The sequence below is a fragment of the Perca fluviatilis genome, chromosome 24, assembly GCF_010015445.1.
Source record: "Perca fluviatilis chromosome 24, GENO_Pfluv_1.0, whole genome shotgun sequence".
NCBI lineage: Eukaryota > Metazoa > Chordata > Actinopteri > Perciformes > Percidae > Perca > Perca fluviatilis.
Genome location: NC_053135.1, coordinates 5,631,546 through 5,646,989, shown reverse-complemented (window position 1 = coordinate 5,646,989; position 15,444 = coordinate 5,631,546). Strand labels below are relative to the sequence as shown.

Here is a 15,444-nt window from a genome sequence, read left to right as displayed (position 1 = left end):
GTTTGTCCTCTTGAAAACCTACTGCTGCATTCATAACAACAAGCTAATGCACTACAGGGCTCTCTGGTGTAGTGGCGGAGTCAATGGTACTTGACTGCAAAGGTTGTTGGTTTGAATCTGGATGTGGACTGTTTTTTCAGTTTGTCCTCTTGAAAACCTACTGCTGCATTCATAACAACAAAATAAAGCTCTATTGGCATCTCTACTGTGGTGTAGTGGCAGAATCAATGATTCATGGTTTTAAGGGTTGTTGGTTTGAATCTGCCTGTAGACTGTTTTTTCAGTTTGTCCTCTTGAAAACCTACTGCTGCATTCATAACAACAAACTAAAGTACTATGGGGATCTCTACTGTGGTGTAGTGGCAGAGTCAGTGGTGCATTGTTTCAAAGGTTGTTGGTTTGAATCTGGCTGTGCACTATTTGTTCACTTTGTCCTCTTGAAAACCTACTGCTGCATTCATAACAATAAACTCAAGCACTATGAGGTTCTCTGGTTTGAATCCAGTTATGACTCATATTTTTCTTCCCGGTGGGCAGCATGGATGTAGAGGCTGCCTGGGCTGAGGGCGAGAGGTGACCGACAGGTTTCTGTCTGTGGTAGCACAGTTGCTCTCCAGCAAAGGGTTATTCTACCTCGTTACTATAGCAGATAATGATCCAGGTGAGTTCACTGATCCCTTGGAAATGATTTTCAGTGCAGGAAACATTCTGAATTACAAGTAGAGATTATCCATCATGCTTGTCGACCACAGCTGGAAATGAGAGGCTGTCCATCTTGCATTTTGATGGGAGCTAACAAACATGGAACTGTCATTTATAAATCTGCTGAAAGGATTATAGGAACTGATGAGAAGAAATGTTTTCAGGATACTTTTTTTTTTTTACTGACTGGACAATATTGTCTGCAAGGACAAATGTTTACTGCAGAATCCTCAGACATCTGTTGTGAAGAACTTTCTTATTCAAGCTCTCCAGAAGAAAGACACTTTTCTTTGCAAGAAATTGGTTGAAAGGACTAAGGTGCTTCTGATGTACTGGTAAAAGTAAAGTAAATAAAACAGATGCCACACATTGAGTCCTTGCATTCATCCAGGCTGGTTTAATATTGAAATAACAGATTCAGCTACGCAGGCATTCAAAAATTCATTATACTAACACACTCCATCTAGACTGAATAACAAATAGGACCACCAGAGCGTTTTAGAGGTTAATTTACAGTCCATTTAAAAAACTCAACTCAACTGACATGACAATCTGAAAAGATTTGAACATATTGACCTTAGTGTTTGCCTTGTTTGTGTCTCTTTTGTATTATAAAACCAGTTTTAAGTAATAGAAGTAAGCCGTTGTTAATGGCTAGCAGTTGAGCCGAGCTGGATGTGTGTTCTCTATCTCTGGGAATTGGACTTCCACATGATGTGTCTGTCCTCTCCGAGCCTGACTGCGCCGCTGGCCACCAGCTCTAGAGCAGCGGGGAAGGCTCGGTGCTCTGCCTCTCTGATTCAGTCCCACAGACTCTCCTCTGTGTCGCTGCCCAGCACGGCACTGCCTCCTGCACGAGGATGGCTCCTGCATCTACCTCTGCCTGAATACAGAAGAACAAAACAATAGCTGTGTGACTTGTTCAGATCAGAAAAAAAAGCTCTTGGTTTCATGTCTGGTGTTTCCGCAGTATACCATACTTACTGCTACAAAATGTCATAGCACAGTATGTTGAAAAAGTGATACAAAAGTCATAGTATAAGATGTCAAAAAAGGGATAAAAAGTCATAGTATATATAGTATGTTGAAAAAAAGCATGTTGGGAAAAAAAGTGATAGAATAGTATGTCAAAATAGTCAAAAAATGCATCCCTATATTTATTCCGTGTCTCTGCAGGACAAAAACTGCATCCCTATGTATGTTCCGTGTCTCTGCAGGACAGATGAACTGATCCAGAAAACCATACGGGACAAGTTCAGAGAATGCACCGTCCTCACCATCGCTCTCAACACCATCATAGACAGCGACAGAATACTTTTTACATTTTTTTAAAGCATGGGGTTTACACTCAAGATGTTTGCAACTGCTGCATAACGTTACTTTCCTATAGACACCGTTTTGGGAAGCATGTGCAGAAAACATAAGTATTACGATTAGGATAGACCTTAGTTTATCCCTAGTGGAGAAATTCCATTGTTGCAGCAGTACAACAGAAATGAATACAGGCAGAAAAGCAATAGCTTCTCCAGATTGATACCTCTCATGACCCTACATTAAATATGGAGCTAGAGCCACGAGTCACTTAGTTTAGCATAAAGACTGGAAGCACACAAACCGATTTTTTTATAGTTGCTGAAAGGTTTTGTGTCTCTAGGTTCTAGATGCAGGGAAAATTCATGCCTATGATGAGCCTTATACCCTGCTTCAAGATCCAGATGACATCTTTTATAAAATGGTTCAGCAGACCGGCAAGCAGGAGGCAGCAGCTCTACTAGAGGCAGCTAAACAGGGGGAGTTTTACCCTTTTACTTTCTTTAGACACATTTTAAAATGTGAACAAGTTGTATCGTAAGTGAATCTAACTTTGCAAAACATGTTTCTTCAGGTTTACAACAGCAGAAGCCATCCTAGCATAGCAAACGGAGATGCAGTAACAGCAGACGGTAACTTGGTTATCTTTGAGACAGCTCTGTGAGCTCCGGGAGGCTCTGACTCTCTACTTTGCAACAAGACTCGAGAAAGTGCCTGGGCTCATACTGCACCCCTCCAGCCTCTGGTGACAGCACCCAGGGGCTGATGGAAGGACCCCATCCACTCCAGCTGCTGAGACAGGATCTAAAGAAGCTCAGGTGGGCTCAGTAGGGTCGTGAATGGCTGAGCCAAATATACGCACATTATGCTGCTGTTTTCTTCAAGCCGAGAGAGCTTGGAGTTCACTGCTGTAAAACTGTTGAAATAAATCACTATTTATTTTCAATGCTTCATATTTATCCTATGTTATTTGCTGCTCAGTATACTGATTCCTTGGAGAAATTGCTTTTAAATGGCTGCATAATCCTTACAAAATTGTTTGTGCCTTATTTTATGTTCATATAATTTAACCAATGATATTATCTAGATTTATCCAAAGTTGCCTTTTTTTTAATATAGGAAACAATTATTGCACTTGATTTCGTACCAGATTTAAGGAATTACACAGCAGCATTCATTTCTGTAATCTATACAAATGTTTTGTTTCAGCCTTTAGATTCTTAAATGTTCTTTTTACCGTTCCTACTCCGTTTACAGGGAGGAAGCTCAGGTGGCAATCTGAACGCCTCTCCTAAAATTGGTGAATTCATTTTGGTTAAAATTATTTGACACTTTGTTTTGTTGGTTCTTACCATTTAAAATGCGTCATGACTATCTGACATGTTAATACTTTGTTGTTTTAACTGCCAATTTGTACGTTTCTTATGTCAACTGCTGCATAAACACCTACAAATCTTACTTTGGTGATTTCTTTGGGGTCAAAATATACACTTTAACCACTGCTATATTTACACAGAAGGGGAGGGGGGGTGGAAGTGTTTTGTCATTTCATATAGCATTTGTTTTATTTAGGCTACTTACAATTTTACCAGTACATTAGAAGCACCTTAGTCCTTTCACCAATGTATTGAAAAGAACATTTTCTTTGTTCTGCAGAGCTTAAATAAGAAAGTTAGTCACACCAGTTGAATTCTGAAAGAATCCTCAGACAGTCAAAAATGATTTTATGAAAACATTTCTTCTCATCAGTTCCTGTAATCCTTTCAGTAGATTTATAAGTGACAGTTCCATGTTTGTTAGCTCCCATCGAAGTGCAGGACGGACAGCCTCTCGTTTCCAGCTCTGGTCGACAAGCATGACGGATAATCTCCTCTGGTGAGAAAAGGAAAACATACTATACTTGTAATCCAGAAAAAAGTCATAGTATAGTATGTTGAAAAAAGTGATAAAAAGCCATAGTATAGTATATCGAAATTTCTTTTGTAAAAAAAAAAAAAAAAGGAACAGTGGGGAAAAACAGGAATACATACAGATGTAAGAAAGAAGAAGATATGGGGTCCAGAATGAGGCTAGGACATACAGGATTAAATGGAACATTATTTATAATGAAAAGCATGTTGATGGAACGTGTGGATATTGCAATAGTCAAGAGACCATAGAGCATGTAATCGTATTGTCCTAAATACCGTCAAGCCAGACAAAGATTGATTTCACAACTTGGTGAAAACCAGATGACATTAAATACATGATATACTGCAAAAAGGATCTGGTGAAATTTGTTTTAATTTTTGGTTTTCTTTTTTGAAGATAACTGGGTTATTTATAAGGATTTAAGAAAGTGTAGGTTGACTTCTTGATCCACACTCCATTCCAGATGGTGGCGGTAATGCTCCAAAAAGCTGGTTGCCAACCGCCATTCAAAACCACAAGAAGAAGAAGAAGAAGAAGAAGAAGAAGAGCTCTTCTTGGAGAGAGGAGCTGCGATGTCTCCATAGACAGTAGGATTTCTCCTCTTGCAAGAGTCGAAGGTTAGCAGAACGTATCATCTCGTAAGTGACTTGTTGTTGTTGCTCATAACTGTGAACTTGCTGTGATGTTAACCACGGAACTTCATCCGTCTCGGCTGTTGCATTGCGATAACAAATCCATTTGAGTCACGTAATCAACAGGCTATCTGCCCGTGTTAAGTAGGGAGGGATGGTTAGGCAACCAAATGTAATGCACGCCCCTACGTTTTTTCTTCTTCTAACAGTTAGCATGAAACGAGGAAGGGGACACAGCGTCCTTTTTTGGCCCCAGGAAACCAAAAAGTGAGAGAAACAGCAGTGAGAGAAACAAATGAAGGTGTTGAGAGAGTTGAGGAGCAGGAAGAGGGAGAGCTGGAGGAGTCTGGGGAGGTTGGAGAGAGAAGCTGATGTGAGTGAAGGTGGGGCTCTGACACAGAGAGGGAAATTCCAGAGGGTGAGGAAGAAGAAGAAGAAGAGGGTGAGGACCGGAGGAAGAAAACCTACAGGGACAGAGAGAGGGGACAGCAAGTGGATCCATGTGGATCAAGTACTGCCCCATCAGGTTTGGGATGAAGAAGGTTCTTACTATTTTCAAAGCAGTGCAATTACAATGTAATGGTAGGCCTACTGTGTGTCCTTAAAATGGGGCCTTCTGCTGTAACTTCTTCTTTGTATCAATATAGCTTTGTTTCTTTTTTTTAAGTAAATGCTTGCCCTACATTTTGAAATGCATGCAGATATACAGTACATGCATAAGTAAATACATGTTGTAGTTGTGCCCTATGTTTACTGTATATCTTTCTACAGATATCAGCAAGTCCAAGAATGATGTACCAGTACAGCCCAACTTGAATATATTCCCAACACTTTTGATGGGGGGCAGAAGACGGAGCTTCAGGCCAAACTGGTAATATCTTCATCCATGGCTTGAGTATTCTGTCATGATGGACTCTACATATTGCTGTGCATGTAGACATTTTAGCACACCAAATGCCCCAGACACTGTTTTTGTTTCAACACCTGGTTTTAGAGATGCGGGGCTTTCAGTACACGCAAAGTCTGAACGACACAAGTGTGCAATGATAGCATGGAGGGATGATCAAAGAGCTGTTAGAACTGACGCAACACTAGCACATCTCCTTGACAAAGAACACACGGAACAAGTACATTAAAACCGTTGGGGGAATTGCTGTTACTTACAGCTACACAAAACCTAGCACAAAGAGAGAGCGTGATGAATCTGAAGAGGCCACTAACAAAGGAAACTTTAGGGATATTCTTAACACAGTTGCTAACCACGACCCACTTGTTAAGAGAAGATTAACTTCCATTCACAATGCAAAGTACGCAAGCAAGATCATCCAGAATGAGGTTTGGCAGAAATGGTTCAGTCTGAAATCCTAGAAGAAGTGAAGAACCGTGAGGATTTTAGCATCATGGCAGATGAAACAAAGGTTATTTCAAAAAGGGAACAGATTTCTTTCACACTCAGGAACTGTTACAGTGGGCCCATTAAGGAGAGTTTCCGCACAGAGGTTAGATGCAGCAGGGCTTACTGGAAAAATAGTGATTTTACTGGAACGTTGTGGCCTGAACTACAAAATAACCTCGTAGGCCAAGCGTGCGAATGGCTGCCCGTTATGAGCGGTAAGCATTCAGGGGTTCAGGCAAGGATCAAAGAACAGGCTAAATTTTCCTTCTGCATCCATTGTAGTACACATTGTCTCAATTTAGTGTTAGCTGATGTAGTCAAAAGTGTCCCTGAAACAGGAGTTTTTTCTTTGTTACAGAGTCTTTATATTTTTACCTCTGCCTCACCCAAAATGGCTCTCTCTCCAAAGAGAAACGTGTGCGGAACAAGAGAGCGCATAACGTTTAAGCGACACGTGTTGGCCATGTTGATTTCTAGCCCTACATAATATTACGGACACTCTACCTGCCCTTAAACGACTACTGCAGCTGAGATGATCTCAGCACTCCTTTCTTCAGAAACGTTTATTATTATGAAACCCACATACAGAAGGATCTAATTTAATCTCGTATCTGTTATCTCCACCCACCTCCAGTCCCCTCCCCAGGCCAGCTGCAGAACAGGGTCCAGAGCATCGGGAACTTCTCCACGTTGTCACGTTGCCTACGTCAGCCCCACCATCAAGGGCTCGGCCCCCACGCCGGCCTCCACCAGCCTCCAGTGTCTGAACATCAGTGGCTGGGGGGGGGGCGGGGGGGAGCAGCGGGGTCATCACTGGCATCCCTATGCTGTGTGGAGCAGGGGCGCCGACTTCCACCCCAAACACGCCACGCAGCGGCCTGCCCTGCCCCGCCTCCTTTGTTGGCACCCCAAGCTCCACCCCCCCCCAGCAAGGGCCAACCAGCGCAGAGGTAAAGCCTTTATTTTATTACTAGTAGAGCTGCAGTGATCAATCGATTAGTTGTCAACTATCAAATTAATCGCCAACTATTTTGATTATTGATTAATCGGTTTAAGCATAGGCATAATTTACAGGGGGGCTTACAACCCCCCCCAAAATATCTAATAATATTTTCCTTTACATAATTAAAGACATTTGCACCATAAATTGAGGCAGAAAAGGCACACATTTTCACCACAATCCAGGGTATGAAGTTTTTGATATTTCAAAAATTTCAATTAGGCTCAAAAGTGGAGGACCCAAGATATGACAAGACATTTGAGGACGTCATTTTTCACTATTTTCTGACATTTTATAGACCAAACAACTAATCGAGAAAATAATCGACAGATTAATGTAAAATAATAATCATTAGTTTCAGCCCTAATTGCTAGATTAGAAAAGACTTGGAAAACTTGAATGTCCCCGAGAGGCCACTTGTTGTCCAGTACAGGCATATATGACACATAATCCACAACACAAACATTGAACCAGACATCTCCAGCACTGTTTATCTAATACATAACCTACACACATCAATAATAGAAGACAGTAAAAAAGGAGTATGTTGCACTTCCCTAAAAGGCCTAATGTCATAAATAAATGAAACCATGTGAAGTACTGTGCAGTAGTAGAAAATGTTTGTGCTCTCTTATAAAGGTTGTCAGATATGCCTAATTGACCATTCCTTTATTATTTTCTGCAGTTTCCAAAGAGCCTGTCCACCCTCAGTGTCCTTCGGGACAGCAGCTGGAGGGACGGCTGCTACTGATGGATGGATGGACTGGTGGAAACCCCGCCGGCTCGGGTAACTCACCACACCTCAACATAAAGCTTTTCCTTGGGGACGTTTTGAATGGTTTTGACCAAAAAATAACTGTAACCTTAAATCTGCTTAAGTCCTGCATACAAGAGTTCTCCAAAAGGGCCACAAGTGAACTGACCTCTCATGTCATCCATTGAATTCTATGCAGAATTTCTTCGGGGAAGGCGGGATGTCTTTTTTTTCTATATTTTTTTGGATTTGAGTGGATGCAGATCAGGTCTAATTTTACCGACAGCTTGACGCTCCTGAGTTTGGTCCCTGCCGGGGGGTTGTTCCCTGTTAGTACTGACCTGCTAAAGAGGCCTGCCACTTTTTATATAAATAAAGAGCCTCACAATACTGTATGTATTTATATATTTATTTTAAATACCTTTTTTTTAAACTAATCAGGTGTTTTCCCTCTGGCAACAAGCGCCAAAGATGCTGCTAAAATGAATCCGTCCCTGTTGGTTTGGGCCCATTTGGTGTCATTTTTACTATTAAATGGCTATTTATATAAATATATATTGATGCAATATTATTGAAGATTTCAGTTTCTTACGGCATAATGTAGCACTGTTTCTCTGTAATATTTGGCTTGTGTTTTTAAATGGCCGTCACTGTGGCACATTTCACTAAATCCTGAGCCTTTTGTTCCTGTGATGAGCTGAATGAGTGAAACATTTTAATAAAACCCACTGAATCAAATATGACTTTTTTCCCTCTGTACTTTATGTTGAATTTAAACCTGCAACTTTGAACTAAATAGTAAACCAGTTTAAATATGCACTGCCTTTGCTTTAAAAAGCAATATAACCCTTTAAAAGCAATATAACCCTTTTCTTTGAATACAACCACACACTGGAGTTAGCATGCTCCAATCAGTAAGCAACGAGCTGTGATAATAATTAATATTAACAGTCTATGGTGGTAATAGTAGCACAGACATGTTGCCGCCTAGGGTTAGAATTAGGGAAATCTAGACTCCTAGCCCCAAAAGGTACAAGTTCACTTTGAACCCTATGATTTGTAATGAAAAATCTCAGCAGTTTGAACCTGAAATAAAATGTATACTAAGAACTTACATATTAAATATTTATTTGAAAAAAACTTGTACAAAAGCAGGTGCATGTAACTCTTTGAGACCCAGCTCTCACACCTGTATGTAATTAGCATAAATAAGAATTCCTGTATGGAGGACCAAATTACGTTATAATCACTAAATACACTTTTAAATACATGCTGGAAGATGACCAAATAAATAAAAGCAAACCTTAATTGAAAAATAAATAAAAGCAAACCTTAATTGAAAAAACACATGAATTGAATTCATACAGAAAATGCATTTATTAATTGATAAATAAAATAATACACCAAGACAAAGGCTTGAATAAATACTGAAATATTCAAATGCATATATTGGCAAGGCAAGGCAGCTTTATTTATATAGCACATTTCAGCAACAGGGCAATTCAAAGTGCTTTACATAAAACATGAAAGAGCATTCAGAAAACAATTAAAAACTATTTAAAAACATTCAAAGTCAAGAATAAAATTTACAGTGCAGTATAAAAATAAAAAAAATAAAAAAACAAACAGAGAAACATAAAAGACAAGAATAAAATTTACAGAGCTGTTTAAGCACTGTTAGGTATAGGCACTGCTATGCCCTGTTAGGCAATATTAGGTAAAACATTAAAACAGTTAAACTTTTAAAAGCAGATAAAATAGGTTATTTAAAGAAAGGCAAGATCAAAAAGATAGGTCTTCAGCCTTGATTTAAACGAACTGAGAGTTGAAGCGGACCTGCAGTTTTCTGAGAGTTTGTTCCAGATATGTGGAGCATAAAAACTGAACGCTGCTTCCCCCTGTTTAGTTCTGACTCTGGGGACAACAAGTAGATCTGTCCCAGACGACCTGAGAGGTCTGGGTGGCTCATAGTGTAGTAGCAGATCAGAAATGTATTTTGGCCCTAAACCGTTTAGTGATTTATAAACCAGCAAAAGTATTTTGAAATCAATTTTATAAATGAAAACAACTTCTGGTAATTATTCGGGACATACATGTCTTGCATTTATATGAATGCAAATAAAGAATAAAATAAATGTTATATAGACATAAGTGTATGTGCTGATGCAAATGCTGATTTTTAGAGTTTCAGATTTTATTTTTTAAAGCGTTCATACATTCATCTTCCAATGAATAACTAACACTTTTATGCATGTTTTCATTTTCAAATCCATGTGTTACTCATGAGTTTTCAGCATTCATTTCAGTATTGATGAAGTCACTTTTTGTCTTCCATATTTAAGAACTGTTTAACTTCTTTTATACACATCCAGCAAGTTGTAGCCACGTACCAGGATTGTAGCGGGTGACCACCAGCAGAATCTAATGTAATAATGACAGACAAGAAAGAAATAAGTCTGCAAATAATCACTCACAACTGCAGCTGCATAAATAGAGTAATAGAGTAGAGGGTCAAGCCTGAAAAGTATTTGTGCTCCTAACTTCTACAGGTTGAGAGGACAACTAGAAGCATCCTGTGTTTTGCTCAGTGAGATTAACAGATGCTTGGGATGGGACCTGGAGTGTGTCCGTAAATGTTGAGGTCAGTCAGAGGCTGGACGGTAAGTCCCTTCTTATATACTGTCTATGGGAAGTCCCACACAGCAGTCTCCTTCCTTCGGGTTAGGCAATAATCATCCGGGGAACTGTCCACTCGCCGTAGCCGAATACACAAACACACACACGGTTCCTGTGTCCCGTTGCTAACTTACAGCTAGCTTATGCTAACGTCTGTACACTTGCTACTTTGGCTGTTTGGGGGCGAACAAACAAACGACCCCCCGCGGTCACATTCACCGGAATGATGCTAGGAGAAAAGTAGGCATCGCTGTGAGAAGGAATATGGCGTTTGATATCGGTTTTGTTTGTGTTTCTGCAAATAGACGGTTGCAGGTGGACTGGTGTTTACATGGTCCGTGGGAGCTGGAATTCCACAGGTTGGTCTTTGCCATTGTATTCATGAACATTTCCACATTCCAGTGCTAATGCGAACTATAACTATACATTACATAACCGTTGATTATTGTTGTATGCTTTTGACTTTGACTGTCAGCTGTGTGGCGGCTGCAGTGCTTTTATGTGTCTCCTAGCTACAGATCTGCAGCCTCAATGGATGTCATCTGGGAAGAAGAAGAGGAGCCTTGTAGAGACCAGCTGAAGGGACGTCTTCTCTGAGCTGAAGCTCTGAGGTAGGACATGCTTTCTCTCCGGATTAACAGCTGCTGGCTGTAATGTTGACGGATTGAGGTGATTTGAAAGGGTCAGGTCCCACAGAGTCCAGAATCTCAACAACATTGCCCACAGTAAGGATTCTGGAGCAACTGAGACACTGTTTGTGGAAATGTCCTCAAACTAAATGTTAATGAGAAAAGACTTGATGGCTCACATGCTTGTGTTGTTAGGTCAGTGGTTAAGTGTTTGCATGTTTGGTTGAATTCCTGCTTGTGGTAGAGATATTTCCAGTGGCAGAACTGTTACCTTCTGTACGTTAGAGCCAGGCTGTGTTGTGTTGTTTCTGCTGAAGAAGTCTAATCAGTCTATGTAGTGATGGAGCAGAGTGTAAACTGCTGTCCTCCCTGTGTTCCATCTTCTAAAACCCGCTGGTCGGGTGGCTGCCTCGGTGTTGAGAAGGTTGGAGTTTGAAGCCCTCGGCAGGTCTGCTGGCTTTGGAAGGAGTAAACACACAAAGCAGTGTGTGAAATGTTTGAGAGAACGTGTGCTGAAGCTGAATGTTGTGTCAGCTCATGACACCGACGGCAGCGTTAGTTTGAGAGTTGTCGGTAAGCTGTCAGAGAGGCCGTGTGAGTGTGCTAGGCTTGGTGGTGTAGTGCTGTTGTTGGTTCTCATCGATCTCTGACAACGTTGCCCGGCTCCATCTTCTCCCACTCAGATGGGTTTAGAGTTTGACGTTTTGTAGACAAAACACTGAAAATAATGCAGCCGGAGTGTGAAGGTAGATTGAAGTTCTTTCTGGTACTTGTAACCCCAACCTTCGTCAACAACCTTGTGTGGTCCTTCGGGTCCCAGTGACCGAAGGACAACACGAAGGATTATGTAGTTCCGTTTACTTTGTTGAGAATTGCTCTCTAAACAAAGGGTTAATACAGCACCTTAGTTCTTGTTTGTACAGCATTTTGGTCAGCTTAAACTGTGTTTAAATGTGTTCTAGAAATAAACTTTACTTACTTACTTTACAAGAAACAGGGTTTAGAGAGCAATTCTCAACAAAGTAAACGGAAGTACATAATCCTTGTTGTCGCCGTTCGGTCGGGTATACTGATTATTCTCCTCCGCCCTCAGCTTCACGCATCCCTGAACACACACGTTGCATTTTTTACGCCTGTATGGCATAGAAATAAATTAAAAATACTTGGCATCATGTATATAAAATCGTTTATTTAAATTGGGAATGGTTTGTGAAGGTTGACAGATCTTTTAAACCCACACCACTTTGCTGGTTATTTGTCAGCCAACCACAAAACAGTTTGGAATTGACCGGTGCAGAGGACATCATTTTTTTGTTGTTTTTTCACAAAAAAACATTAAATACTGGATCATTAAATCAAACGCACCCTTCCAAGTGCTGTGTGTGTTCAGTAAGTAAAGAAGAGCGCTTCCACCATTATTACGCCGAGTTCCAGAAGTAGCGTAGCTTGTTGGACCTGCCGTCCGTGGTGTAGGAATAAACCGAAGATCAGGAAACATCACAACTTATTTAGTCTGTCATTTTATTTGGGAGATTTTTGCCATAAACGACCCACAGCACTGAATATCATGCAGTCAGCTGTAGGAGAAGTAGACGTTAACCAGCAGCAACTAAACAGCTTTGGACAGGCGGTTCCTCCAGCATGGATTAAAAACCCACAGGTCAACCACTGACCCTGGAACGATTTAGAAGCAGTTGATAAGAAAACTACCTGTTGTTTATGTCAGCAGATGTCTTTTCTTGTTGGAAATGTGACGGTGACGGGTTGTTGTATGTGGGTTTGGCAGCGGCTGCTGTTCCCAATTTCCTGCGCATCGGGACTGAATCGTTTAGCGTGCACGGGGTATCGGGGCCCTTTCCCCGGTTGCAGCCCTAATATTAATATGTATCACAGCTTTCGTTTGTTCCGGTCTTTGTGTCAGCTGGATTGACCTTAGGGTGCAGCTCAGACACTAAATGATGTTAACAAGACAGGGCCCGTCCTCTGCTTGGGAGCTACAGTTCTCAGCACTAGTAGCTCTACCTTGTGTCTCGGTGTCTTTTATTCCTCCTTAAGGAAAAGAAATGGACCCAGATGTATTGAAGCAGAACAATCCAATAAACTCTTCTTTCTCTTGTTTTCTCCCCAGATGAGTGCAGAGTTTCCGGACCACAACGGAGAAGTTCCTTCACTCCATTCATGCCGCCTTCTCTCCGTACTCACTGTATACTCATAGTATTGTATGTCATGAAATAATTTAAAGTAAAGTAAGTAATAGTACGTATAATGTAAAAAAAAGCTCAGAAAAGTCATACATAATGTCAAAAAGTGTTATTACATAGTTATTACATTGTTATAACATGTATTAGGTCAAAAATCTATCAAAAAGTCACAGAAAGTGTTATTACATAGTTATTACATTGTTATAACATGTATTAGGACAAAAATCTATCAAAAAGTCACAGAAAGTGTTATTACATAGTTATGACATTGTTATAACATGTATTATGACAAGAATCTATCAAAAGTCACAGAAAGTGTTATTACATAGTTATAACAATGTAATAACATGTATTAATGACAAAAAATCTATAAAAAAAGTGTTATTACAGTTAGTACACAGTACATACCATAGAAGTGGTAAATAATTTTTAGATCCATGAAAAAATCAAATTTTTTTTTTCTTAAGTCAGGATGTTCTCTTCCCTTTGTCCTACTCTGGTCTCTCCCTTTCTCTGAGGGTGTCCTACTCTGGACTCTTCCCTTTCTCTGGTGTCTACTCTGGACTCTCCCTTTCTCTGAGGTGTCCCTGCTCTGGTCTCCCTGTCGCTGGGGTGTCCCACCTCTGGGACTCTCCCCTTTCTCTGAGGGTGTCCCTACTCTGGTCCCTGGCCGGCTGAGGGTGTCCACCTCTGGACTCTCCCTTTCTCTGGGTGTCCCTACTCACAGATGCTCCACAATCACCATCCCTATAGTCTCCTGGCTGAGGTGTCCTACTCTGGACTCTCCCTTTCTCTGAGGTGTCCTACTCTGGTCTCCCTGTCCATCCTACTCTAGTCTCCCTGTCGCTGAGGTGTCCTACTCTGGACTCTTCCTTTCTCTGAGGTGTCCTACTCTGGTCTCCCTGTTGTCCTACTCTAGTCTAGCCATTTAATAGTAATCTTTGTACACAGATACATACAGTCGACCTTGTAAAAATGACACCAAATGGGCCCAAACCAACAGGGACGGATTCATTTTAGCAGCATCTTTGGCGCTTGTTGCCAGAGGGAAAACACCTGATTAGTTAAAAAAAAAAAAATGTAATTTAAAAAAATTATATAAATAACATACAGTATTGTGAGGCTCTTTATTTATATAAAAAGTGGCAGGCCTCTTTAGCAGGTCAGTACTACTGGTACCCTACAGCCAGTGGTTTATTGCACAAGAGCAACAGGGAACAACCCCCTTGGCAAGGACCAAACTCAGGAGCGTCAAGCTGTCGGTAAAATTAGACCTGATCTGCATCCACTCAAATCCAAAAAAAAAAAAGACATCCCGCCTTCCCCGAAGAAATTCTGCATAGAATTCAATGGATGACATGAGAGGTCAGTTCACTTGTGGCCCTTTTGGAGAACTCTTGTATGCAGGACTTAAGCAGATTTAAGGTTACAGTTATTTTTTGGTCAAAACCATTCAAAACGTCCCCAAGGAAAAGCTTTATGTTGAGGTGTGGTGAGTTACCCGAGCCGGCGGGGTTTCCACCAGTCCATCCATCCATCAGTAGCAGCCGTCCCTCCAGCTGCTGTCCCGAAGGACACTGAGGGTGGACAGGCTCTTTGGAAACTGCAGAAAATAATAAAGGAATGGTCAATTAGGCATATCTGACAACCTTTATAAGAGAGCACAAACATTTTCTACTACTGCACAGTACTTCACATGGTTTCATTTATTTATGACATTAGGCCTTTTAGGGAAGTGCAACATACTCCTTTTTTACTGTCTTCTATTATTGATGTGTGTAGGTTATGTATTAGATAAACAGTGCTGGAGATGTCTGGTTCAATGTTTGTGTTGTGGATTATGTGTCATATATGCCTGTACTGGACAACAAGTGGCCTCTCGGGGACATTCAAGTTTTCTAAGTCTTTTCTAATCTAGCAATTAGGGCTGAAACTAACGATTATTATTTTCCATTAATCTGTCGATTATTTTCTCGATTAGTTGTTTGGTCTATAAAATGTCAGAAAATAGTGAAAAATGACGTCCTCAAATGTCTTGTCATATCTTGGGTCCTCCACTTTTGAGCCTAATTGAAATTTTTGAAATATCAAAAACTTCATACCCTGGATTGTGGTGAAAATGTGTGCCTTTTCTGCCTCAATTTATGGTGCAAATGTCTTTAATTATGTAAAGGAAAACACATATACATATATACACACACACACACACACATATATATACATATACACACA

At 40.6% G+C, this 15,444-nt stretch overlaps 1 protein-coding gene and 1 long non-coding RNA gene across 3 annotated transcripts in view; one reads left to right on the top strand and one right to left on the bottom strand.

The window, feature by feature from the left end:
• Window positions 1-1,145: 1,145 nt before the first annotated feature.
• The window catches only part of LOC120554531 (multidrug resistance-associated protein 4-like), a 50,692-nt gene continuing 36,393 nt past the window's right edge, over window positions 1,146-15,444 (bottom strand). Inside the window, exon 31 of one of the 2 annotated variants that reach the window (XM_039793465.1) lies at window positions 1,146-1,585. In XM_039793465.1, the coding sequence (XP_039649399.1) occupies window positions 1,463-1,585 (123 nt within the window). In that variant the 3' untranslated portion in view covers window positions 1,146-1,462. The remainder of the gene's footprint in view (window positions 1,586-15,444) is intronic. The other variant, XM_039793467.1, reaches the window with a different exon arrangement.
• Window positions 10,401-13,517, top strand: LOC120554561. The gene is made up of 3 exons (XR_005638509.1): window positions 10,401-10,741; window positions 10,858-10,993; window positions 13,140-13,517. It is a non-coding gene; the product is annotated as an uncharacterized LOC120554561 (long non-coding RNA).